Consider the following 18,732-nt stretch of genomic DNA (forward strand, 5'->3'; position numbering starts at 1 on the left):
ATACAAATCTATACAGCCTCATACAGCTGTGGATTTATCACGATGTTAAGTGGGAGTGGCCCTTCTTTTAGCATTGTCTTCCTTTCAACTTGTGCACCCATGTCAGTGCAACAGGGCTATAGCTGCACAGCTGTGAAGTCCTCCCATCATTGCAGTGACATCCAGCCTTGTGTTGGGCTTGTTGTGGTATGTTAAGGAGCAGGAACTCTGGATAGAAACAGAGCATGATATCGGCAGTAATTTAGTCTATTCTGGTTGTGGGAAGAACTGTTTCTTCCAAAGTTAGAGTATAGTAGTTCCTGTGGAACTAAAAGGAAAGAATGGTGAAGGGCACCAGATTTTCGATACAACAACTCTGTGTATGCATCTAAGCATGTTGCTTTCCTTTTGTAGGTGAGTTCATCATTGGGCGTGTTATCAAGGCAATGAATAATAACTGGCACCCAGAATGTTTCCGTTGTGAGCTCTGCGATGTGGCCCTCGCTGACCTGGGTTTTGTGAAGAATGCTGGCAGGTAAGAGAGAGCAGGAGCTCGAACGCTTTTGTCAGTATGTTGTTGATATAGTAGTGAGAAGTTGAGAGTGGTCAGTTGGTTGTAAACTTGGAGGTGAAGCTTGTAAAGATGCAGAAGAAGCTTTAAGGAATAAACAATTAGAAAATGAAAAACAAGAATGGTATTCTTCGTCCAGTGAACTAGGTAGAAAGCAGAAACTCAAATTTTAGTAGTTTGTGAATGGGTTCTGGAGTAGAAAGGGATTTTAGGCAAAATGCTAGATAGTAGGTGAGAAACAGAGTGATTATGTGATCCTGGGCAGACTGCTTATCAAGTAAGCTGCTGAGTAGGAAATCAAGGCATAGCAAAAGACCAAGAGTATAACACTAGTTTACATTTACTAGATTACAGTAAAACATATTCAGTATAAGATTCCTGTGGTCCTCATAAACCATTTGTTTTATATACAGAAATATAAAAACAAGTCCTAAAGTTTGATTAATGCATTTAATTGAGAAGTAAGTAATTAAAAACATAAAAGGATACTTGTACAAAAGCACATCATGATAAGAAAATAAAACAATCCAGCAGTTAGCATTCACTGTTTCATGATTCATAGTTAACGTCAGGCTTTCATATGTCTTGAGCAAAGCCTAGTCATATCCTGGAGTCTGTGTTCTCACTGAATGGTGAAAAGGGACAGGAAGGAAAAGGAAAGATTACATATTGGTACCCTGTCCAGCAGATTGCCCTCTCTAACTCCCTTTTCTGTTCAATTCTTCATGCAACTTCTGTGCCTTAGATTTTAGAGGTGGGCTTAATAGGGTTTTTTTTTTTTTTTTTTGACACCTAAGATTTTTAGATTGGGCTGTTTTCCTAGCACTTAGGGCAGTTTCTAGGTGTTTTGGGGGAAGCAGCCTGGATTGCAGCAATGCAAGCAAGATAAAGTATGTTTGATTTTGTAACTTACGGACCAGACCTGAAAGGTAAGATCTCATTCCTAAAGCATAGAAAAGGGATTTGTGCACATGCGTGTGTCTATACATAAAAAATATAACCCACTTATCATGATTTCCAGTAACATGTATCTCCATAGCACAGAAGTATTCTTCTAGAAAATATTACTGGAAACTCTGGGGATCTTTTTCCCATTCCTCATAGTACCTCATGATCTCTCCTTCCCTGGTGTGCCCCCCATTCACAGATGTATTTCTCTGGATGCAGTTTGTATCAGTGAGGATAGTTAAGATGATGTCTAACCTACTTTATCTGCAGCAAATTCATAGTCTTGCTAAATAAGTGACAGAAATTACATAATAATAAAACACCTCAAAGACAGGAATCTCTTCTGGGCAAACTGGGCTCCACTTCTTCATATGCTCACTTTTCACCTTTGCAAATGCTGTATTCCTAAACAGCCCTTTTCCATTCTTTCCATTCTTTCTTTAGTTTGAGGTTTATCAGGATATCTGATATGTTGCAGGGAACTACATAAAAGAGGCTCTGTAGTAAAGGCTGCCTGGCCTCTGTCTGCAAAAAGTCTTCAGGCCATGGCAAAGAACAGATAGAAAAGGTAGTGTGATGTTTATTGCTCGTCTCCAGCAATAAATGCTGGCAAGCAGTCTAACAATTGTGACTCCTATCTTAATTCCAGTCCTGGTTGGGTGCATTGCAGCATTTTGCTTTTTTTTTTTTTTTCCTTGCCAAAATTTAGCACCAATTTTCTGTCTACTATGTCTAAATGCTTTGAATTTGCTGAATTGAACTAGAGGTGCTACTATACTGTCTGTTCAGGCGGGTCTACCTCAGGAATGGATCTCTACTGCTGGCATGATACAGAATATTAAAGTAGGCTGTATGCTTGAGGCAGAGGCATTACTGAATATTTTTAGGGGGTGAATTTTATTTCTAAGAACCAGGTGTCCATTTAAGTGCCTCTTTGATCCCTTCCCAATTCTTCAGTATCCAGCCGTCAGTGTCACGTCTTTGAAATCAGTTGGGCTATTATTGTACTTCTGTTTGCCGTTTCAGTGGGACAAGAACATGTGATCTCTGTTGTCAGAGGTGTTCTTCCTAATTGTAGTCCCCCCAAACTTCCCTCCTCAGGAATGAGTTTGACTCTGAGTGGCCTGCTCTCTCGGCTGGTTTTGATGGAATAGTGTTCTTATGTGGAAGCAGTGGCAAGAATTATGTTCACAGTTCAGATTTGGCACTTAGTGAGCTTTCGTTTGTCTTACCCTCATACGTTTGAGGCAACATTACAGTCCTTTTACCACAAAACAGATTGCACAAAGCCTCACGGAATTTCTCCGCTACAAAAAAATACATGACTGGGTCAAGGGCACCGTTCAGACTGGTGAGGCAGGAAGTAATGCGGTTACCGAGTGCTAGAATACGCTGTGTTTCACAGGAAGTCTTGGTCCCATCATAATGCAGAATATAAATGTAGCGATTGACATGATAAGGTACAAAGCAAATCAGAAAGATGACTAGGACCATGATGATCATTTTGATTGCTTTTTCCTTTAGGTGTTTCTCGACTCTGTTCCCACTCTTCAGGCTTCGGATGATTAATAAGTAGCAAGTCACTGTAGTAACAAATGGGAAGGTGAATGCCACCGCTAAGGACACAAGAGCGTGACGTGATGCCTTTTCTCTGTAGAGCTGCAGGCAGACTGTTGCGTTGTTCACCTCTGCTGTCTGCACGCTGATCAGCAGGGGTGCCATTGCAACGGCAACTATAACCCATAGAAAGGCACACGCCAAATGGGCATAGAGAGACCTGCGGAGCTTGATAGACTTCACAGGGTGCACAATGGCTAGGAAACGGTCAACACTGATACACATAAGGAAGTAGATGCTGGCATACATGTTGAGGTAAAAAAGGAAGCCCGTGAGTCTGCATGGGATCTCACCAAATGGCCAATGATTACCAGAAAAATGGTACACCAGCCGGGTGGGAAGTACCAGCACAAAGGACAGGTCGGCCACAGCAAGATGCATCAGGAAAATGTTGGCAGGTGTGCCTGACTTTTGGTCTCGGATGAAGAGCCAAAGAGCTAGGGCATTGCCAACAAAGGCCAGGATGAAGTCCAGGAAATAGAAAGTGGCAAAAAGGATGTTCTCCAGATGTGTTTCTTTGCCACATTGCTCTGAAGTTGTCAAAGAGAAATTTGATTGGTTTGAGCAATTGAAGAGCAGGCTTGAGGGATCTGCTGGGCCATTCATTCTTCACAACAGGTTTGGAGCACAAAGCAGAAACCTGAAAGAATTGAGACAATATCTTACAAAAGAGCCTGGTTTTGTGGAGAGAAACCCATGGGAATCTGCGATGTTTGCTGATACTGGTATTTAATAAGAGAGGTCAGTCTCAGTTATAACACTTACCTTAAAATTCTGAATATCTTTGGCTCAGCTGGGTTTTCCAGACCATTAATTCCTGTTGAAGGAACCACTATGAAGAGTTAGCTAGCTGGTTATGAACTTATGTCCAGGCTGTGCTGAGACCTGTTGGATGACAGAGTAGTTAAATGCTCATGTATTATGTTTATGGAAAAATGGAAGTGGGTACTATATGTCTAGCTAGAAAGTAATTGCTATGTTTAATTTTGAAATGCTGGGTTAGGACTGAAGAGCTCCAAATGAATCGGCTTCTCTGAATACAGATATCTGTTGTAAGACGACCTTGTTTAGAATATCTGTCTTGTTCCTAGAAGGGATGTAGGACAGGTCTGGTATTGGAGTCATTAAAAATGTTTCAAAGTGGAGGTTTCCTGAAAATCTACAGTGAGAATTATTTTAGTCTGAAGTCCTGTATTTAAGGCAAACACTTTTAGGTGCAGTAGCAGAGAAAGCTTTTCAGATGGGGGTAGCAGCATCTGATTTGAACAGCAAAACACACTTGGAAAAGGTTACTAGTTATGCCCATGCTGTTGGTTGTTGTCAGAGAGTCATCCCTCTCTACAGCTTTCCTCCTCTCCCAACATGACCATCTCTCTCCCTCAGAAGCGCCTGAGCTCCACTGTAGCTTATCCAGGGGCTTTTTCAAGTAGCAGCGTAGTAAAACTGGACATACTTTTGCTACTCTCGTTGTTTCCTCCAGGGTCCTGAACAGCATCAACTAAGTGATTAGACTTTCTGGGCACCTACCACAGCTTCGTACGCATTTATCATCTCTCAGTATAGGCAGCAGGGAAAGGCAGGTGGTCTGAATCTGCGGTACCGTCCCTGTTTCTTGGTTTCCTGAGAGGTGTATCAGTATTCACAGCAATACTTCATTACGCTCATAATTTCTTTTGTACTGATTGACCGTTACTTCATAATGTTCAGTGCATTTTTAAAGGATACGTAGCTAAGGAAGCTGAAAAAAGCTGAAACAGAGGAAACGTACAAAAAAGCAGAGAGCTGGAGTGCATTGTAGAGATCGCAACGGCAGTGTCAAGGGAAACTGGATTTGAAAATGCTTGGAAAAAAATACTGAAGTAATGATAGCAAAAGACAACAAGAATGTCCATTTGGCTTGGCCACTTGTTTTTTGTCTAGGAAAACTATGACATATCTGTTTTTTCCTTTGACATATTTGTCAGCAATGAAAATGTCTGTAAAGTGTTTTTTCTTTAAGATCAGCTTGCTCCCTTTCCCTCTGCTGATGTTGAGATTTTAAGATAGTTACTGATATTGTAACACAAAAATTTCAGTCTCGGCCAGAAGCTACTCTGTGTGCTGAAATCTTACATCGTTAGGCAGTTGATCTGAGGCGGTAGGCAGTGCATCCAGCTTCCCAACAGAACTTTTTATTCAGATATCTGTAGACATTGGTGGCTGATTGAGAAATGAAATTGAAATGGCTGGTTAGGAACAGACCAGTAATACGGCAAAGGGAAACAAAATTCCAAGGTAATTCCCATCTTTTGTTTGGCTGCTGTCACTTTCAGGTGGACAGAAAATGATAGCAGCTAGAGATGAATACACGCTGGACAACTTCTGCTTAGTTCACAGCCAAAGAGACAAAAGTCGACAGAAGGGAGGAGAACGAATGAAATTCAGAAGCTGAAATTCCTTCATGTGGCCACAGAGGGTCCTTCTTACTTCATGCATTGCTTATATATGCTGCATGTTTATGGCACAAAAAAGACTCGAGTTTTGAGTGTATGGGTACTTGCTGTCTGCTGCTAGCTGCATGCTTCCTTGTCGTCCTAGAGATGGCAACATACTGTTACCTTGGAGTTACTAAAGTGTGTATGCAAGGGAGACTGTACAGCCCTTTTTCTGAAGGTCATCTAATTCTATAAAAATACACCTCAACTCTTCAGCTACTCAGTTCCCATTGCTTACATGCACAAAAGGAAAATTAGTTCTTGCTCTTTTCTGCATGAATTTTCTGGATTTACAGAGGACCCTGCAATTGTTGTTCCTAGTGTTTATTTGTCCCTTAAAAAGTAAAATCTACAAGTATTTTTGAACACAAGAGTTTGAAATTTCTATGTGATGGTAACACTGAATACTTCAGTACATGTCTTCCCTGGATGGAATTAGTTTGAATCTGTATTCTTCTATTACATACCAAAGGAGGAACAGGCAGAGACCATACCTTTTTACTGGCCGTTGATTTACAATGGTACCTACTACTTGAAGTTCTGGCTAGATGGTCTTTTTTGTGACAAGCAGTTTGTTGAAATATTTTTCTCATCTGCAAAAAAATAGAAGGAGGTGATCCTCATGCACATGCACACCTGTCAGATCTATACCTGGTTGAGACACCACTGAAAAAAGAGCAAATGCTGGATGGCACAAGCTTAAAAAGCTGAGGCAAGGCTGGTCTTGTGGACCAGACAGGGATGTCTTTTGCCTTGATGATAGTGACTTAAATCATTCCAAGAGGTGAAGCAGTAAGCAGAGATTTCTTCCCTGTTTCCAAGCTAAATATTAGGGGTTTAAGCAGTCTGAAACATTCTGTCAGAGTTCTCTCTCTGAACACGTTTTCACGGCAAAATACTGTAGGACAGAGGGGAAAGGAGGATGTGAGGGATATCCAGAAGTCCAGTGGATCAATGACAAGAAGAGGAAGGCTTTAAACAGATGAAAAATGTAAACAGATTCTGTCTTTTAAAATGAATGTCTTCATGGGAGAGCTGCTGTTACCTCATTTACTTTTGAGAGGAAGATGGAGGGAGATATTCTTCATTGTCTTGTCAGCAATGATAGAAAAGAGAAATGAGTCTCTGTCTAATTTTGCTTAAGTTTTAAACTAGAAGGAAATTTTGATCAAATTTTTTGTTTTCTTTACAATTCTGTTAATCATAGCATAGTGCTTGACTGGTTCAGAGAAAAAGCTGATGTATTGCTGGAATTAAATGTTGAACTGGTTTTCAGAATTGAAGTATTGCCAACAAAAAGCTACCAAGAGTAATAATTGTTTGTATATCTGTAACTGTAGTCAGTATGGAAAGCCCTTTGTTATTATTTAAAGTTGCAGTTCTCTTTTGTGTGTTTCTAACCTACCAATTTAAAATGAATGTGTTTACTTTTAGGCTTTTTGTTTCTTTTTCATTTGATAGGCTTACAAGAAAGCACATTCTAAGTCCTTAAAAAGCTTGTTATGCTAGTCTGTATGAAAGCTCAGAGCAACCTAGAAACTTTCCCAAATATCCAAGACGTGTAGTTTGTGCTCATAGCTATATGGTGCAAGCAGCTTTGACCCCACAGACAGAACAACTCCTGTAGGAGTCTGGCTCGCTGTCCCCTATTTTCCGCTTGGATTGCGCTCTTGGGATTGTGCGAATATTTAGTGATTTCCGTATTGCTGAACAGAGTGCTATTATCCCAGGCCTCCCAGGGCTGGGCTGCAGGAGGCACATCACTGCTCATTTGAAATGCGTGCACACCGACCGTGTTTTATGGCCCTGTTTCTCCTCTGCTCCGAAACAAGCAAGGTATCAATCCACAAGGCTGTCAGGATAGACACGGTTACCCTAGCTAATTTAGGCAGTTTTGTTCTTAGGCCCACTGTAGATAAATTTGAAGTATATGTTAAGGTTTTCAGAGTTTCCTGTTCTTACTCCCAGCTAGAGGAGTTTCTGGTTTGGGAATATGTTTGCTTGTGCGCTTTTAGGATTATGGCTGTAGTGCTTTGTCGAATGGGAATGTTTCCTATCTTTCACTAAAGTATTTTTCATCAGAAATAGTCCACTTCTGACCAAAACCATTCTCTTGAAAATCACTCCCTGCTGAGCCTCCCAGCCCTCAGCGGGGAATACTGGTTTCTTGTGAACACCAGAGCGGCGTCAGAGAGTGCTAGTCACAGTATATGACGGTCTGCTTTCCTGGCACAGATGGATGGACATTAAGTACAGAAGTTTAAAAACTTTTATGTTTTGGAGGAGTGAAGTAAAGCAGAGTGAGAATAGCAAAATTATTCTTTGAACTTTTAAAAATGCTGCTGCTTCTTAGTTTCGAATATTTCCATTACGTTTGTCAGCCTGTCTGTGTGTGTCTTGCCGCCTCCCTGACACCAGCCGGAACCAGTGCAGCTGGCAAAGCTCCTTTGCTACTCTCCCAACAGAAGGTCGTCTCTTACCTGTTTACGGTGCAGTCCTGCAGGAGGAGTGTAGGGTCCTTCCGGGGAAAACCTCAGGGAACTCCTCCTGATGACAGCAAACCAAAAAGAAGCAGCAACAGTGAAAACAGTGAGATGATCCCAAAAGAGCGCACAGACGCAGACTCAGTGAGGGTGGAGAAGGGACCCCCTCTATATAGTGTCCTGCTAGCTCTGATAGCGCGCTATCAGCTCAGTCGCACGAGAGAGCAGGGGAGAGGACACCCCAGCGCTGAAGAGCAGTCTTCATTCCAGCTGAGCCCTTGGCACGGGGAAGCTGCTGCTGTTACAAATATGTGTATGCTCTGTGAATATTCCTGTGTTCATGGTGCTTAGTGAAGGCTGCTGCTGAGCTCCCAGCTCTTAACACAGACTCCTTGGAGTCCTCTGATGATTTTGGGAGAGTGGGGAGAAGCATTGTTCGGGGGGAGTCTGGTATTAATAGACACAACAGAACATTTCAGAATGGGATAATTCCATACTGGTGGCAGTGGGGAGGGGGAGAGGGAGGGGGCGGCTGCTATGGTAACAGCTCAGCCTGTCCAACACTTCCCGTTGCGAGCAATAGAGGAGGGTCTATGGGACAGCGGAGAGGGTTTCTCAGTGGGGAGGGGTTGATAATGGTTTATCAGTGCAAATGGCTGAAGGCCCCTTATTCAGCTGAATGAGAGGGGTCTCTTTCAGGACACTTGCTTCAGGGTCCCTGCGTCCTGCCCTGTATAATTAGTCTCCATTTGACAGTGCTGAATAAAATTGATGCCTTTATGCTGAGATGAGCCCAGCTGCATGTTTCTTTATAATGGGGTGCTGTCTGCTTTTTCTGGGCTCCGTCTGGGAGGACAGTAGTTTCAGCCCTGGAGAGAGACTCTTGCTGACGGGAGGACTCAAGAAGTGGAGAGAATAATAATGATACTTAGCACTTAGACAGGCGCCTGCCAGCTGAGGGTCATAAATGTTTGAGGTCTCATAACAATATCTGTGTTGTATTCTTATCCCCGTTTTACAGATCTAAGGGTGATTCATCACAACAGAATTTTGGAAGGGACCCTGCAATGAGCCCACTACTTTAGCCGTAAATCTACCCTTTCCTTTTTAATTTTTCCTTTAGCCTGGTGTCTTTTGAGAATAACCTGTAAATCTCAGTTTCACATAGGATGTAGTGAAAGGAATTAAGCAGGCTTGTCTGTTTTGTGACAAACCTGCAGAAGTCATTCCATTGTCATTTTTATTTTAGCATAATTTCTTCCCAGCCCGCAGCATTGCTGCCAGAGGGGTAGGTAACTAAACTGAACAGGTTCCCCTCAGAGCTCCTAAATATTGGGATAGAACTGGTGGATTCCTCCAGCCTTTTCAGAAGTCTCTTTTATGTCTTTGCCCAAACTACTGCCAGAAATTTGGCTTGTGTGCCTGTACAGAGCTGTGCTTGTTGTTTGTTCTAGAACATGAGAGAGAAACATAGTTATGTTTCATGAAATTGTGTACTCCTTTATTTTCTTTGACTTATAACAAAAGGGGTTTTTGGACAGAGGACCTGAAATTCAGGTATCTCTTGTTTGTCCTAGCTATCAAAGACTAAGAAATCCAGCTGTAGTAGAGGCATTCTAGCACTGTGCTTTGGTTTGTTTTTTATTATCTCTTCTCGACTCCCCCCATTGCTGTAAAACCTCCACTATGGCAGGATTCCATAGTTATTAATAGGGAGAGGATGTTGCCACTTTTTTCCTTGCCTGTCCCTCAAAAAAGACCTAGCAGAACTGGAAAGGTTACGTAGAAGAATGACAAGTGATTGTAGACATGGAACACTTCCCAGTGAGGAACAACTAAACAGACAAGGATTTGTCAGCCTGAGGAAGGGAAGACTGAAACAAGATGTGACAGAGATCTGTAAATCTTGAGTGGCATGAAAAAGATGACTATTGATTAAGTGTTTATTATCACCTCTAATACAAGAACTAGAAGACCTAAAGTCAGCAGATAGAAAACAAATAAAAGGGGAAACCTCTTCATGCATTGTGTAGTTGAGATGTTTGCTTTTTGCTGTAGTATGCTGTGGATGCCAGAAGTTTATATAGATTACAATATGATTAGACAAATCTATGGAAAATAATCATCAAGGGATAGGAAATACAAATACTCTGGTTCATAAAGCACGCAGTATAGATCAGTGAATGCTAGGGGAGTATTCAAAGGAGGTATAACTCTGTGCCTGCTCTGTCTATGTATTCTTTCCTGTGCAACCTGTGTTAAAGACAGGACACTAAATTAAATGATGTTTAATTTGATCTGACAAGACACTTTTGGTGTTACTTAAAGTACATTGTTTTGGGGGGAAGACTTTACTAATGTTATCCTTGCTTTCCTTTGTTCAACCAGGCATCTGTGCAGGCCATGCCATAACCGTGAGAAAGCTAAGGGACTGGGAAAGTACATCTGTCAGAAGTGCCACCTGATAATTGATGAGCAGCCTCTGATGTTTAGGAATGATTCCTACCATCCAGATCACTTCAACTGCACCCACTGTGGGTATGTTCTCATATTCTAATCCCTGACAACAAAAGAGTTAGACAAACAATATAGTCAGTAATACAGTCCTTTCCAAGGCTTAAACTTTACTGCCTTCACATTGTCAAACAGAAATTCTATGAGAAAAATGAAAAGGATTTGGGAAAACATGGAAGAATTGTTTGATTTTGCTATTTGATGTTCTTCTATGTTAAGCTTGAATAACACCATTTTATACTGATGGTGAAAACAGTTCCTTGGCATGAACTTACCTCAAAGGCTATATAGTGGTGCTATAGTGGTGTCCAAACACAGCTGTTGACAGAGTATTCAAAATAGTTTGACTTTGCATTTCTGTTTAGAAAAAATGATTTGGGGAGCTGTGTGTCTGTCTGTCTGGTGCAATCCAGTACAGAACTGATACCTGTCTGAGTTACTTCTCACGAAGGCGGTATAATTGGAGCACAGTACTCCCCTAGGATGGGTAACTGCTGAGGAATAAGGTAAATTGTTCTGTGCTGAGCACTGCTAGAATGGTCCTTGCACCTGAGCTATGGCATTCAAAGACAGCTTGATTACATGACACTTCATCACTCCATGTAGGTATATCTCATATTTTTGCCAGAGCATCTAGCCATATTAAGACATGGTATTCTACATATGTTCTCTTGTCTGCCAAACTGAGAAAGCTCATAAAAATGAGTTGACAATAACTATATTTCACTAGCATAATTTAATATCTCACTATTTTTAGCATGAATGTTGCCAAAATGTGTCTGTTTTCAAGTTTAGTCTTCCAAAGCTTCATCTCAGACATTAAAGAGCTTCACTTGGAGTTCTTATTTCAGGGATGTGTTTGTGTTTTCAGGAAGGAGCTGACTGCTGAGGCCCGGGAACTGAAGGGAGAACTGTATTGCCTACCTTGCCATGACAAGATGGGAATCCCCATCTGTGGAGCCTGCCGCAGGCCCATTGAGGGGCGAGTGGTCAATGCTCTGGGAAAACAGTGGCATGTTGAGGTGAGGCTTCTCCAGATGCTTTCAGAAGGCATTTTGGAAGAGGACTAGTGCTGTTTGGAAGCTATAGATGTTTGTGATCCCTGTCTAGTATGAATTCACACAAAAAAGTTGCACTGAGAAGATTCTTGCAGAATGTGGCTTACTGGTTAGCGTTTATCTACTAGGGTTACATACCTCCTCTCCACCCCCGGTTAACAAGGTCATAACAATGTTGGAATTTGTAATGTAGACAGAGCCACCATGATTCTTGCTTTTTAAGCCTTTTCAGCTCGTTGTTTATATAACTTTTGGCTTGTCACAGCATGCCCTGAAGTTTTTGGTGATTCATGTGTTTAGTGATTTAAGCCTCCTAAGGGCTGAGCTGTGAAGGAGATGCTGTTGCTGATTTGAAATGCATGCACACCAGCCATATTTTGTGTTCCTGCGTCTCTTCTCTGAAACGAGCAAGATAGTCCACAAGTCTATCAGTGTAGAAACAACATGATTATCTGTTCAGCAGGAGTTCTACCTATCATTAATATAATGCTTAATTAATTAATTATTACCATAGGAAAATGGTGAGAAGAAAGAGGAAATATTTAGTCTGTCTGAGTTTCATTAAAGCATTAAGCCTCTTGTATTGAGCCATGAATTGCAGCCAGAGATGCAAGTCTTTCCCCAGTGATGCAGAAGTTGCTTTACCTGCCACTGAATGGCTTTTTCTTTTACAGCATTTTGTTTGTGCCAAATGTGAGAAGCCATTCTTGGGGCACCGACACTATGAGAAAAAAGGACTGGCTTATTGTGAAACTCACTATAACCAGGTAAATTCTGCCACCTATAACTAGGTATTTGTTCTGACTGACAAATGCTTTGGTAATTTGAATTTATCAATACAAAGCAGTATGAAGAAATTAGAGCTTTATTAGAAAAAAAAAAACGTTCTTGGTAGAAGTGAAATGTGATACTGATAAGAGAATAGAAGTGTCTTGGGGAGATTTTTTTCTTTGTCCCATTGACAGCAATAAAACCCACTGACCACGTGTTGCTGCTAAAATCCCTGTAATTGTACTCTGAAAAAATTGGTGTGGACTTCTTGGATGACTACTGGCTTCTATTGGCCTAAGATAAATGATGTGCTGTCTAAAGCATAAGTGTGTTTCATGAGCCAATCAAAAAGTAATTTTTCTATATAACTGTAGTGAACAGCTATGAGTTCAGCATTTTCTTCTGTCAGAAATTAGTTTCTCCCTCTCTTGTGAAAGATAAGTGTTACTGTTTTAAAAGTAGCTCTAGGCTTTGTTTTGATGTTTCTGGTTTAGCCTCAGGAGATGTGTCTCCAGTAAGCATCGTACTCCACTGATTCTCTCTTCCTCAGCCACATGTGCAGGACTTAAAGATCACATAACAGTGGTAGAGTGTGAGGCATCAACAAAAAAGGTCTTGTAGGATTTAATGGTACAATATCCAAATGAACATAGACTATTTGGCAAGCATATGAGAAGTTATTCAGAAGATTTAAATCAGTATATTTGGGGGCTTTTGCAGTGTCTGGGAATTCACTGATTGTTAGGATTTAATGTTTGCACCAGCTGTGTGATTTGGGGAGCATGAGCAGTCAGTAACATAAGTTCCTGTTCTTATTTCTTTTACTGTGTAGCTCTTTGGAGATGTCTGCTACAACTGCAGCCACGTGATCGAGGGAGATGGTAAGATTTGTTCTCTCCTTGTTTTGGGTCGCTGTCCCTGTTCCATTTGTCAGTGCAGCTGTTGCAGTCCCACAGTTGCAAGGCACCAGTGTTTCTGCTCACATCTGGCCTCATTTGAATTTGGATACAAATCCAAATTCAAATAATCCGGCAGTTTCCTTTTATTTTGTACTTTTGCTTTTGCAGTGGTATCAGCTCTTAACAAGGCCTGGTGTGTGAATTGCTTCTCCTGCTCCACCTGCAACATCAAGCTTACACTGAAGTAAGTCTGTGCTTATGGTTGGGCCCTGGTGAGACGTTTTGCCCCTAAGACAGGATATCAGCTTGGGGCAGCTATGAGCCAGGGCCTCTCTAAGGGGCAGTATGCTACCGATAAGTTAATCAGTAATGCCTTTTCTCTGTAGGGGCAGGGGCTTTTAGATCCCACTGATTTCAGAACTTAAAGGGAGCTGGGAGCCAGCAGCCTCTCTAATTAATTTGCCTTCATTAATCTATCCTGTAGGAAGGTTGGGTCAGGGGAGAGCTCATTGAGCAGTACAGAAGGAAGGCTCTAAACTTCAGTGACTGCCTGTCCTGAAATACCTGCAGTTTCCATCTCTGCTTTGTCTGGATGCTCTTCTCACTGATGGTATTGAAAAATTGCTTAAGTTATTCTGAAGGAAAATGTTACGCTAGTTGCTTCAAATAGGTAGAAGAGGGCAGAAGACAAGGCAATCCTACGTTTCCCTTTCTCAGGTTCAAACCCTTACCCTACTATGCTGGTTTGGCCCCACTGGCCTTGTATATGAAGGAGCTCTAACTCATCACGAAGAGGAGCTTTGAAGTGACATTTCCATTCTAAGATAACAACTTTATTATTCTAGACCGTTACGTACAAATACATAGCAAAATCTCGCTCCTTATTAAAGTAGCAGTACCAGAGGCCCCAGTTCCCTGATGAAAATCTCATCTCTGTACTTGCATGACCAGGTGAGGAAGTGAGGTAATTTATACGTGCAATAGAAAGCAAATAACTTCATTTATATATATACATATGCAGACTTAGATTAAGTCAGGCATACAATTTGCAAATATTATTTTAATAGCCAGTTTGTTTGTTCTAAAGGAATAAGTTTGTGGAATTTGACATGAAGCCTGTATGCAAGAAATGCTATGAAAAATTCCCTCTGGAGCTGAAGAAACGCCTGAAGAAGTTGTCTGAGCTGGCATCCAAGAAGTCGCATCCCAAAGCTCTGGATTTAAACTCTGCTTAAACAGGTCTGTCAGTCTGCTGACTGCACTCTTACAGTCATGAATTGCTGCTCGCAGCAACTATTGATCACAGAGGGAATTGTTAAGAACAAATGAAACCAAAGACAAGTAGTACCTTTCCCTGCTTCTGCTAATGTAGCTTGCATCTTGACTATCCCTTTTCTCAAGCAACTGTCTGTTAACACTGGCAGAAAGAAAAATCTGATTTCTTCTTCAGCAGTTTACAGGCTGGTTATTAATTTGTTAATAACAACTTATTCTGCCTTTGTTGAATTGCGCACTATCCTTTCTTCCTCAATTGAACCATAGTTCTCTCTCCGTTCCTCTTACAGTCTAAGGAACTTGAAAACACTGCCTGGGTGTAGGGGTGGAGGAAATGTGTGGTTAGCTCTTTTTTGGTTAAAGTATAAAAGTTTCTCCTCTTACCCTGCATGAAGAAGTTTTATTTATTTTTTAAATCTGTAGGCAAATACTCTGAAAGCTGCCACACTTTGCTACATACAGAATGTACTGGTCTTTGCCCAGATTCCTATTGAGCATGCACGGACACTATACAGTCCTACTAGTTTGCAGGTTTAGTGGGTGAGCGCAGAAGCCAATAGTTATGGCGTCTGCACTGCCCACTTGTCCAGCTCAAGACTACTGTTGAGATAGGACAGCTGAAGAAGTTTGCTTTGCTGCTTCCCCATTCAGCAGTAAGGGGATTTCAAGCTCCATGGCCATGTGAGCCTCTTCAGAATTGCTGGGCTTTCTGTAAGTAGGAGGTGGCTATGGGAAAGGACAAATTTTGTTAGGAACTAACTCTATAACGTTCTCAGTCTGTTCTCTCCTATGTCATGGGTACTAGAACTTGGAGTGGACAACACAATGCGTGTCCTACCCACTGGCACAGCTGGCATTTCTTGATGTAGCGTAGCTGGAGCTCTGATTGTTCTTTTGCATAATGAAATCCAATTGATAATATGGTACTAATTTAAGCACTTCAGTTTCAAATACAGTCCTCTCACTTTATTTGAAAGGTGAGTATACCTTCTGAGGTCACTCTCCAGAAAGCCCAATGACATGAAGGTGTTTCTAATATTTACGGTTTGTAACAAATGCAGTCTCATGCAGAAAAAGCAGGAAATATTTTTCCTGAAACTTTAACCCAAATAAGAGTTTCCCATCAACTTTCTTCTTAAGATCTGAGTGTACTTAAAGGGAAGACCTCAGACATGAACATGTAAATTTTAAGAATACGGTTTTGCCTTAAGGTTCTTTCTGCTCTATAGTTTTGCTCATCACTGGTGCAGTTTCACTGGTTCTACTGTCTCTGCTAGTATAACCCTGGGTGCTGAGGAATTTGTTAGTTTTAAACATTCTCAGTATTTCTTTAGTGGTGAGCCATCAGCAGAGCTGTTCCTGGGTCCACCCGTTTTGTATAATCACGGTGAGCTTCTGAGACTTCTGGAGATGTGTCTCCTGGTTTCTTGTGCTGAACTAATCCGAGCAGCCTGAAAATCTCTTTCCCTGAACAGCAGGACACTGTGTCAGCCCTTTTTGCAAGGTGGACAGGATTGGAAGGCACTGGAGGACCACTGGCCCTTGCATGATTTAATCTCCTATAAAGTGGATAGTTTACTAAGTCATATGAAGACAACAGTTGGCCTTCCTTTGCAGCCCCAGGTGAGCTAGGTAGCAAGAAGTTAAAGCTTCCTCACTTTTTCTGTATGTGAGCAGCAACTGGATTGGGGCAAAATCTGAATAAATCTTAAAATTCTCCTCACTGCCATCACACTCTGCCCAGAGCAGATCTAAACAAGGTAATAGCTAAAGTACAGATACCTATTAGCATGCTTGCTGTAGCTACTGCCCATGAAACTGCACCAGTGATATCACAGCAGTTGTGGGAAATCCTGGTTAACTATGCGCAGATGAGAATCCCAAATGCAAGACCATACCTTAGATACCGGCTTTCCTAATTCAAATTTCCTTCATCTGCCTTGCTTTTTGCTGTCATAAGTTACCATAAGCATTTAACTGGGATATTCAGCATCCACTATAACACTTGGGAGGGGAGATGGGCTTTAATCAAAGGTAGAACTCTTCCATCCTCTTGTGATCAGTCTGCACAGTAGATTACACTAGCACTAGCTTTTCTTGTCACTGCTTTAGGAGAACATGTGGCTAGTCCCTGTTCTCTTGCTAGCCTTTAAATGGTCTTACAGACAAGGGCACATAGAGCAGCATGGCTTTTAGTGCAGTAGCATGTGGCCACTGCAAGAACCAATCTTGTAAACCTATTTGGCACTTGGCTCACAGAAGAAAGCACAAAAACTACTGACCAAGACACAGTTCAATATATTATACAGATTCTTCTCGGCATAAAGCATGCAGCTCTGTTCCTATAATCTTAGTTACAGGCCGAGCCTAATGCCAAATCTGAGCAGCTGTGTATCTTCAGCTTCCCGGGAAGATGGTGGAGGAACACACAGCAGTATTACCTACTTTTAAATATGGAAAGACTATGCAACTAACAGGCAATAGATAATGTTCTTTCAGAGGCCACTGTCAAGTTCAGCAATGGAAAATGCATGTACATAGAGCTGAATGGAGTTATTTTTGTATTGCAGATAGAGACTTAGTGCGAGTTGGAAATTGAGTAGACCTAGTAAGCCTCAGCGTTCAAAGGAGAGTTGATACCATTCTCTTTGACAAACTGCTCAGTTCTCTAGGATTTGGATTCTGTCCTTATCTTCAGAGCATTTCCCAAGACTAGTGATGGAAAAAATCACCGTAGTCCCTGATCCTTTAATAGCTGGATAGTGATGTTGTCTTAGCATTTCCTTAATTATTAATTAATAATTTTTCACAAACATTTTTATTATACTCCAGCTGCCAATAGCACGCAGTGTGCAGAGTAACAGTAGTGCATATTACTGATGTTCATTTTGTGAGACAGAGGAATCAAGGGAATAGGAGAAAAAAAATTATAAAAAGTTTGAAAAAATGCATCTTTGAGTCTACATTTTAAAAAAGTAAGTAGAAGATACCGCAGACTTATGAATTCTCCTTAGTGTGTTGATAGGCTAACAGTATTGTTGTAAAGTCAAGATCTTGGTCAGAAATGTAAGCTTAAAGGTGCATGCTTTTTTTTTTTCCATTGCTGTAAACAGACACTGGCCAAATTCATCCTAGGTATCACACCACTGAAGAGCATAGATTTATATCAAGGGTGAACTTGGCTCAGAAGTCTTTCCTTACTAAAAGCTGCTGTCTCATTATATAATTTTATAGTTTACATTTATATTTATACATACTGAATTAAAATCACTAATATTCACTGAGTACACTTGAAAACAGTGATGCTTTTAGAAATCACACTATGTGAAGCTTATTTGTATTCAAAGGGTATGTTAATTACTTGCTATCTTTCTTTATGGCAAGCTAATCTGCTCTCTAGGGCTTGAGTCCTGGTCTTCATTTTTACAATAATCTATGCAACGTAGGTAAATATTGTTCAACCTTCTGTACAGAGTTTCTGAAGTCACGTGTTTTGTATTGGATTATGCAGACTTCTGTGACTGACAATTCTAAATCAGTGGTTAGATAGTAGTGGAATTGATTGCAGACAAACATGGAACAAATGCAGTTTTACTAGTCTGTAAATCACTATTAAGTGCTGAGGATGCTACAGACTGAGTAAAGGATTTAGCAGCTACTTCCCTGGGTTCACGCCTTGATGAGCAGGGCTGGATTCTGCACAGTGTGAAGCTCTCATTTTATTACACTTTGCTTGTGCTCTCTAACCAAAACATGTGACTGTGGATTAAAATATTGTAATACTGTACTTGTTTATATTCTTATAATAAACTTAACTTTAATACATTTTAAATCGTCACACTAAAAACAAATGTATAAAAGGCTGTATATTGTACAGTAAAAAAAGGAATCACATTTGCAATGCTGAGCCAGAGTGAGTCGCCTAGGAACTATGATGATTGCCCAAATCTGATTCAGTGCTGTGCTGAATTCAAGTTTTGGATCTCTGTTGCTTTTATGATGATGTGTTGGTTGATGATGGTGTGCAGAAAGGGGTATCATTCTTTTAGAGGTTATGCCATACAAATTGTACTGTGTCTATGAAAAGTAGATGGGATGCTATGATCATGTATAGACTGTACTAGATGTTTGGTAGATTTAAGT

The 18,732-nt window shown here is 41.0% G+C and overlaps 2 protein-coding genes across 11 annotated transcripts in view; one reads left to right on the top strand and one right to left on the bottom strand.

The window, feature by feature from the left end:
* The window catches only part of LIMS2 (LIM zinc finger domain containing 2), a 38,228-nt gene extending 19,807 nt beyond the window's left edge, over window positions 1-18,421 (top strand). For all 4 annotated transcript variants that reach the window (XM_067302000.1, XM_067302001.1, XM_013942660.2 and 1 more), the window contains 7 exons: window positions 394-514; window positions 10,461-10,610; window positions 11,458-11,608; window positions 12,319-12,411; window positions 13,248-13,296; window positions 13,483-13,558; window positions 14,402-18,421. In XM_067302000.1, coding sequence (XP_067158101.1) covers window positions 394-514; window positions 10,461-10,610; window positions 11,458-11,608; window positions 12,319-12,411; window positions 13,248-13,296; window positions 13,483-13,558; window positions 14,402-14,549 — 788 coding nt within the window. In that variant the 3' untranslated portion in view covers window positions 14,550-18,421. The remainder of the gene's footprint in view (window positions 1-393; window positions 515-10,460; window positions 10,611-11,457; window positions 11,609-12,318; window positions 12,412-13,247; window positions 13,297-13,482; window positions 13,559-14,401) is intronic.
* GPR17 (G protein-coupled receptor 17) lies at window positions 158-8,429 on the bottom strand. Of its 7 annotated transcripts, none has more exons than XR_010885053.1 (4): window positions 8,070-8,429; window positions 3,881-6,182; window positions 1,040-3,755; window positions 158-177 (listed from the first exon to the last, which is right to left on the bottom strand). XR_010885053.1 is itself a non-coding variant. In XM_067301996.1 (4 exons), exon 4 carries the CDS (start codon window positions 3,719-3,721, stop codon window positions 2,687-2,689), a length of 1,035 nt encoding a protein of 344 aa, XP_067158097.1. In that variant the 5' UTR covers window positions 3,722-3,755; window positions 3,881-4,000; window positions 6,084-6,182; window positions 8,070-8,429; the 3' UTR covers window positions 919-2,686. The 7 variants fall into 7 exon arrangements, 6 of the variants coding, with proteins under 6 accessions (XP_067158097.1, XP_067158096.1, XP_067158099.1 ...); XM_067301996.1 differs by lacking the exon at window positions 158-177 and having other exon boundaries at window positions 919-3,755; window positions 3,881-4,000; window positions 6,084-6,182; XM_067301995.1 differs by lacking the exon at window positions 158-177 and having other exon boundaries at window positions 919-3,755; window positions 3,881-4,000; window positions 4,643-6,182.
* Window positions 18,422-18,732: the final 311 nt, after the last annotated feature.

This window comes from Apteryx mantelli, chromosome 9 (genome assembly GCF_036417845.1).
Source record: "Apteryx mantelli isolate bAptMan1 chromosome 9, bAptMan1.hap1, whole genome shotgun sequence".
NCBI lineage: Eukaryota > Metazoa > Chordata > Aves > Apterygiformes > Apterygidae > Apteryx > Apteryx mantelli.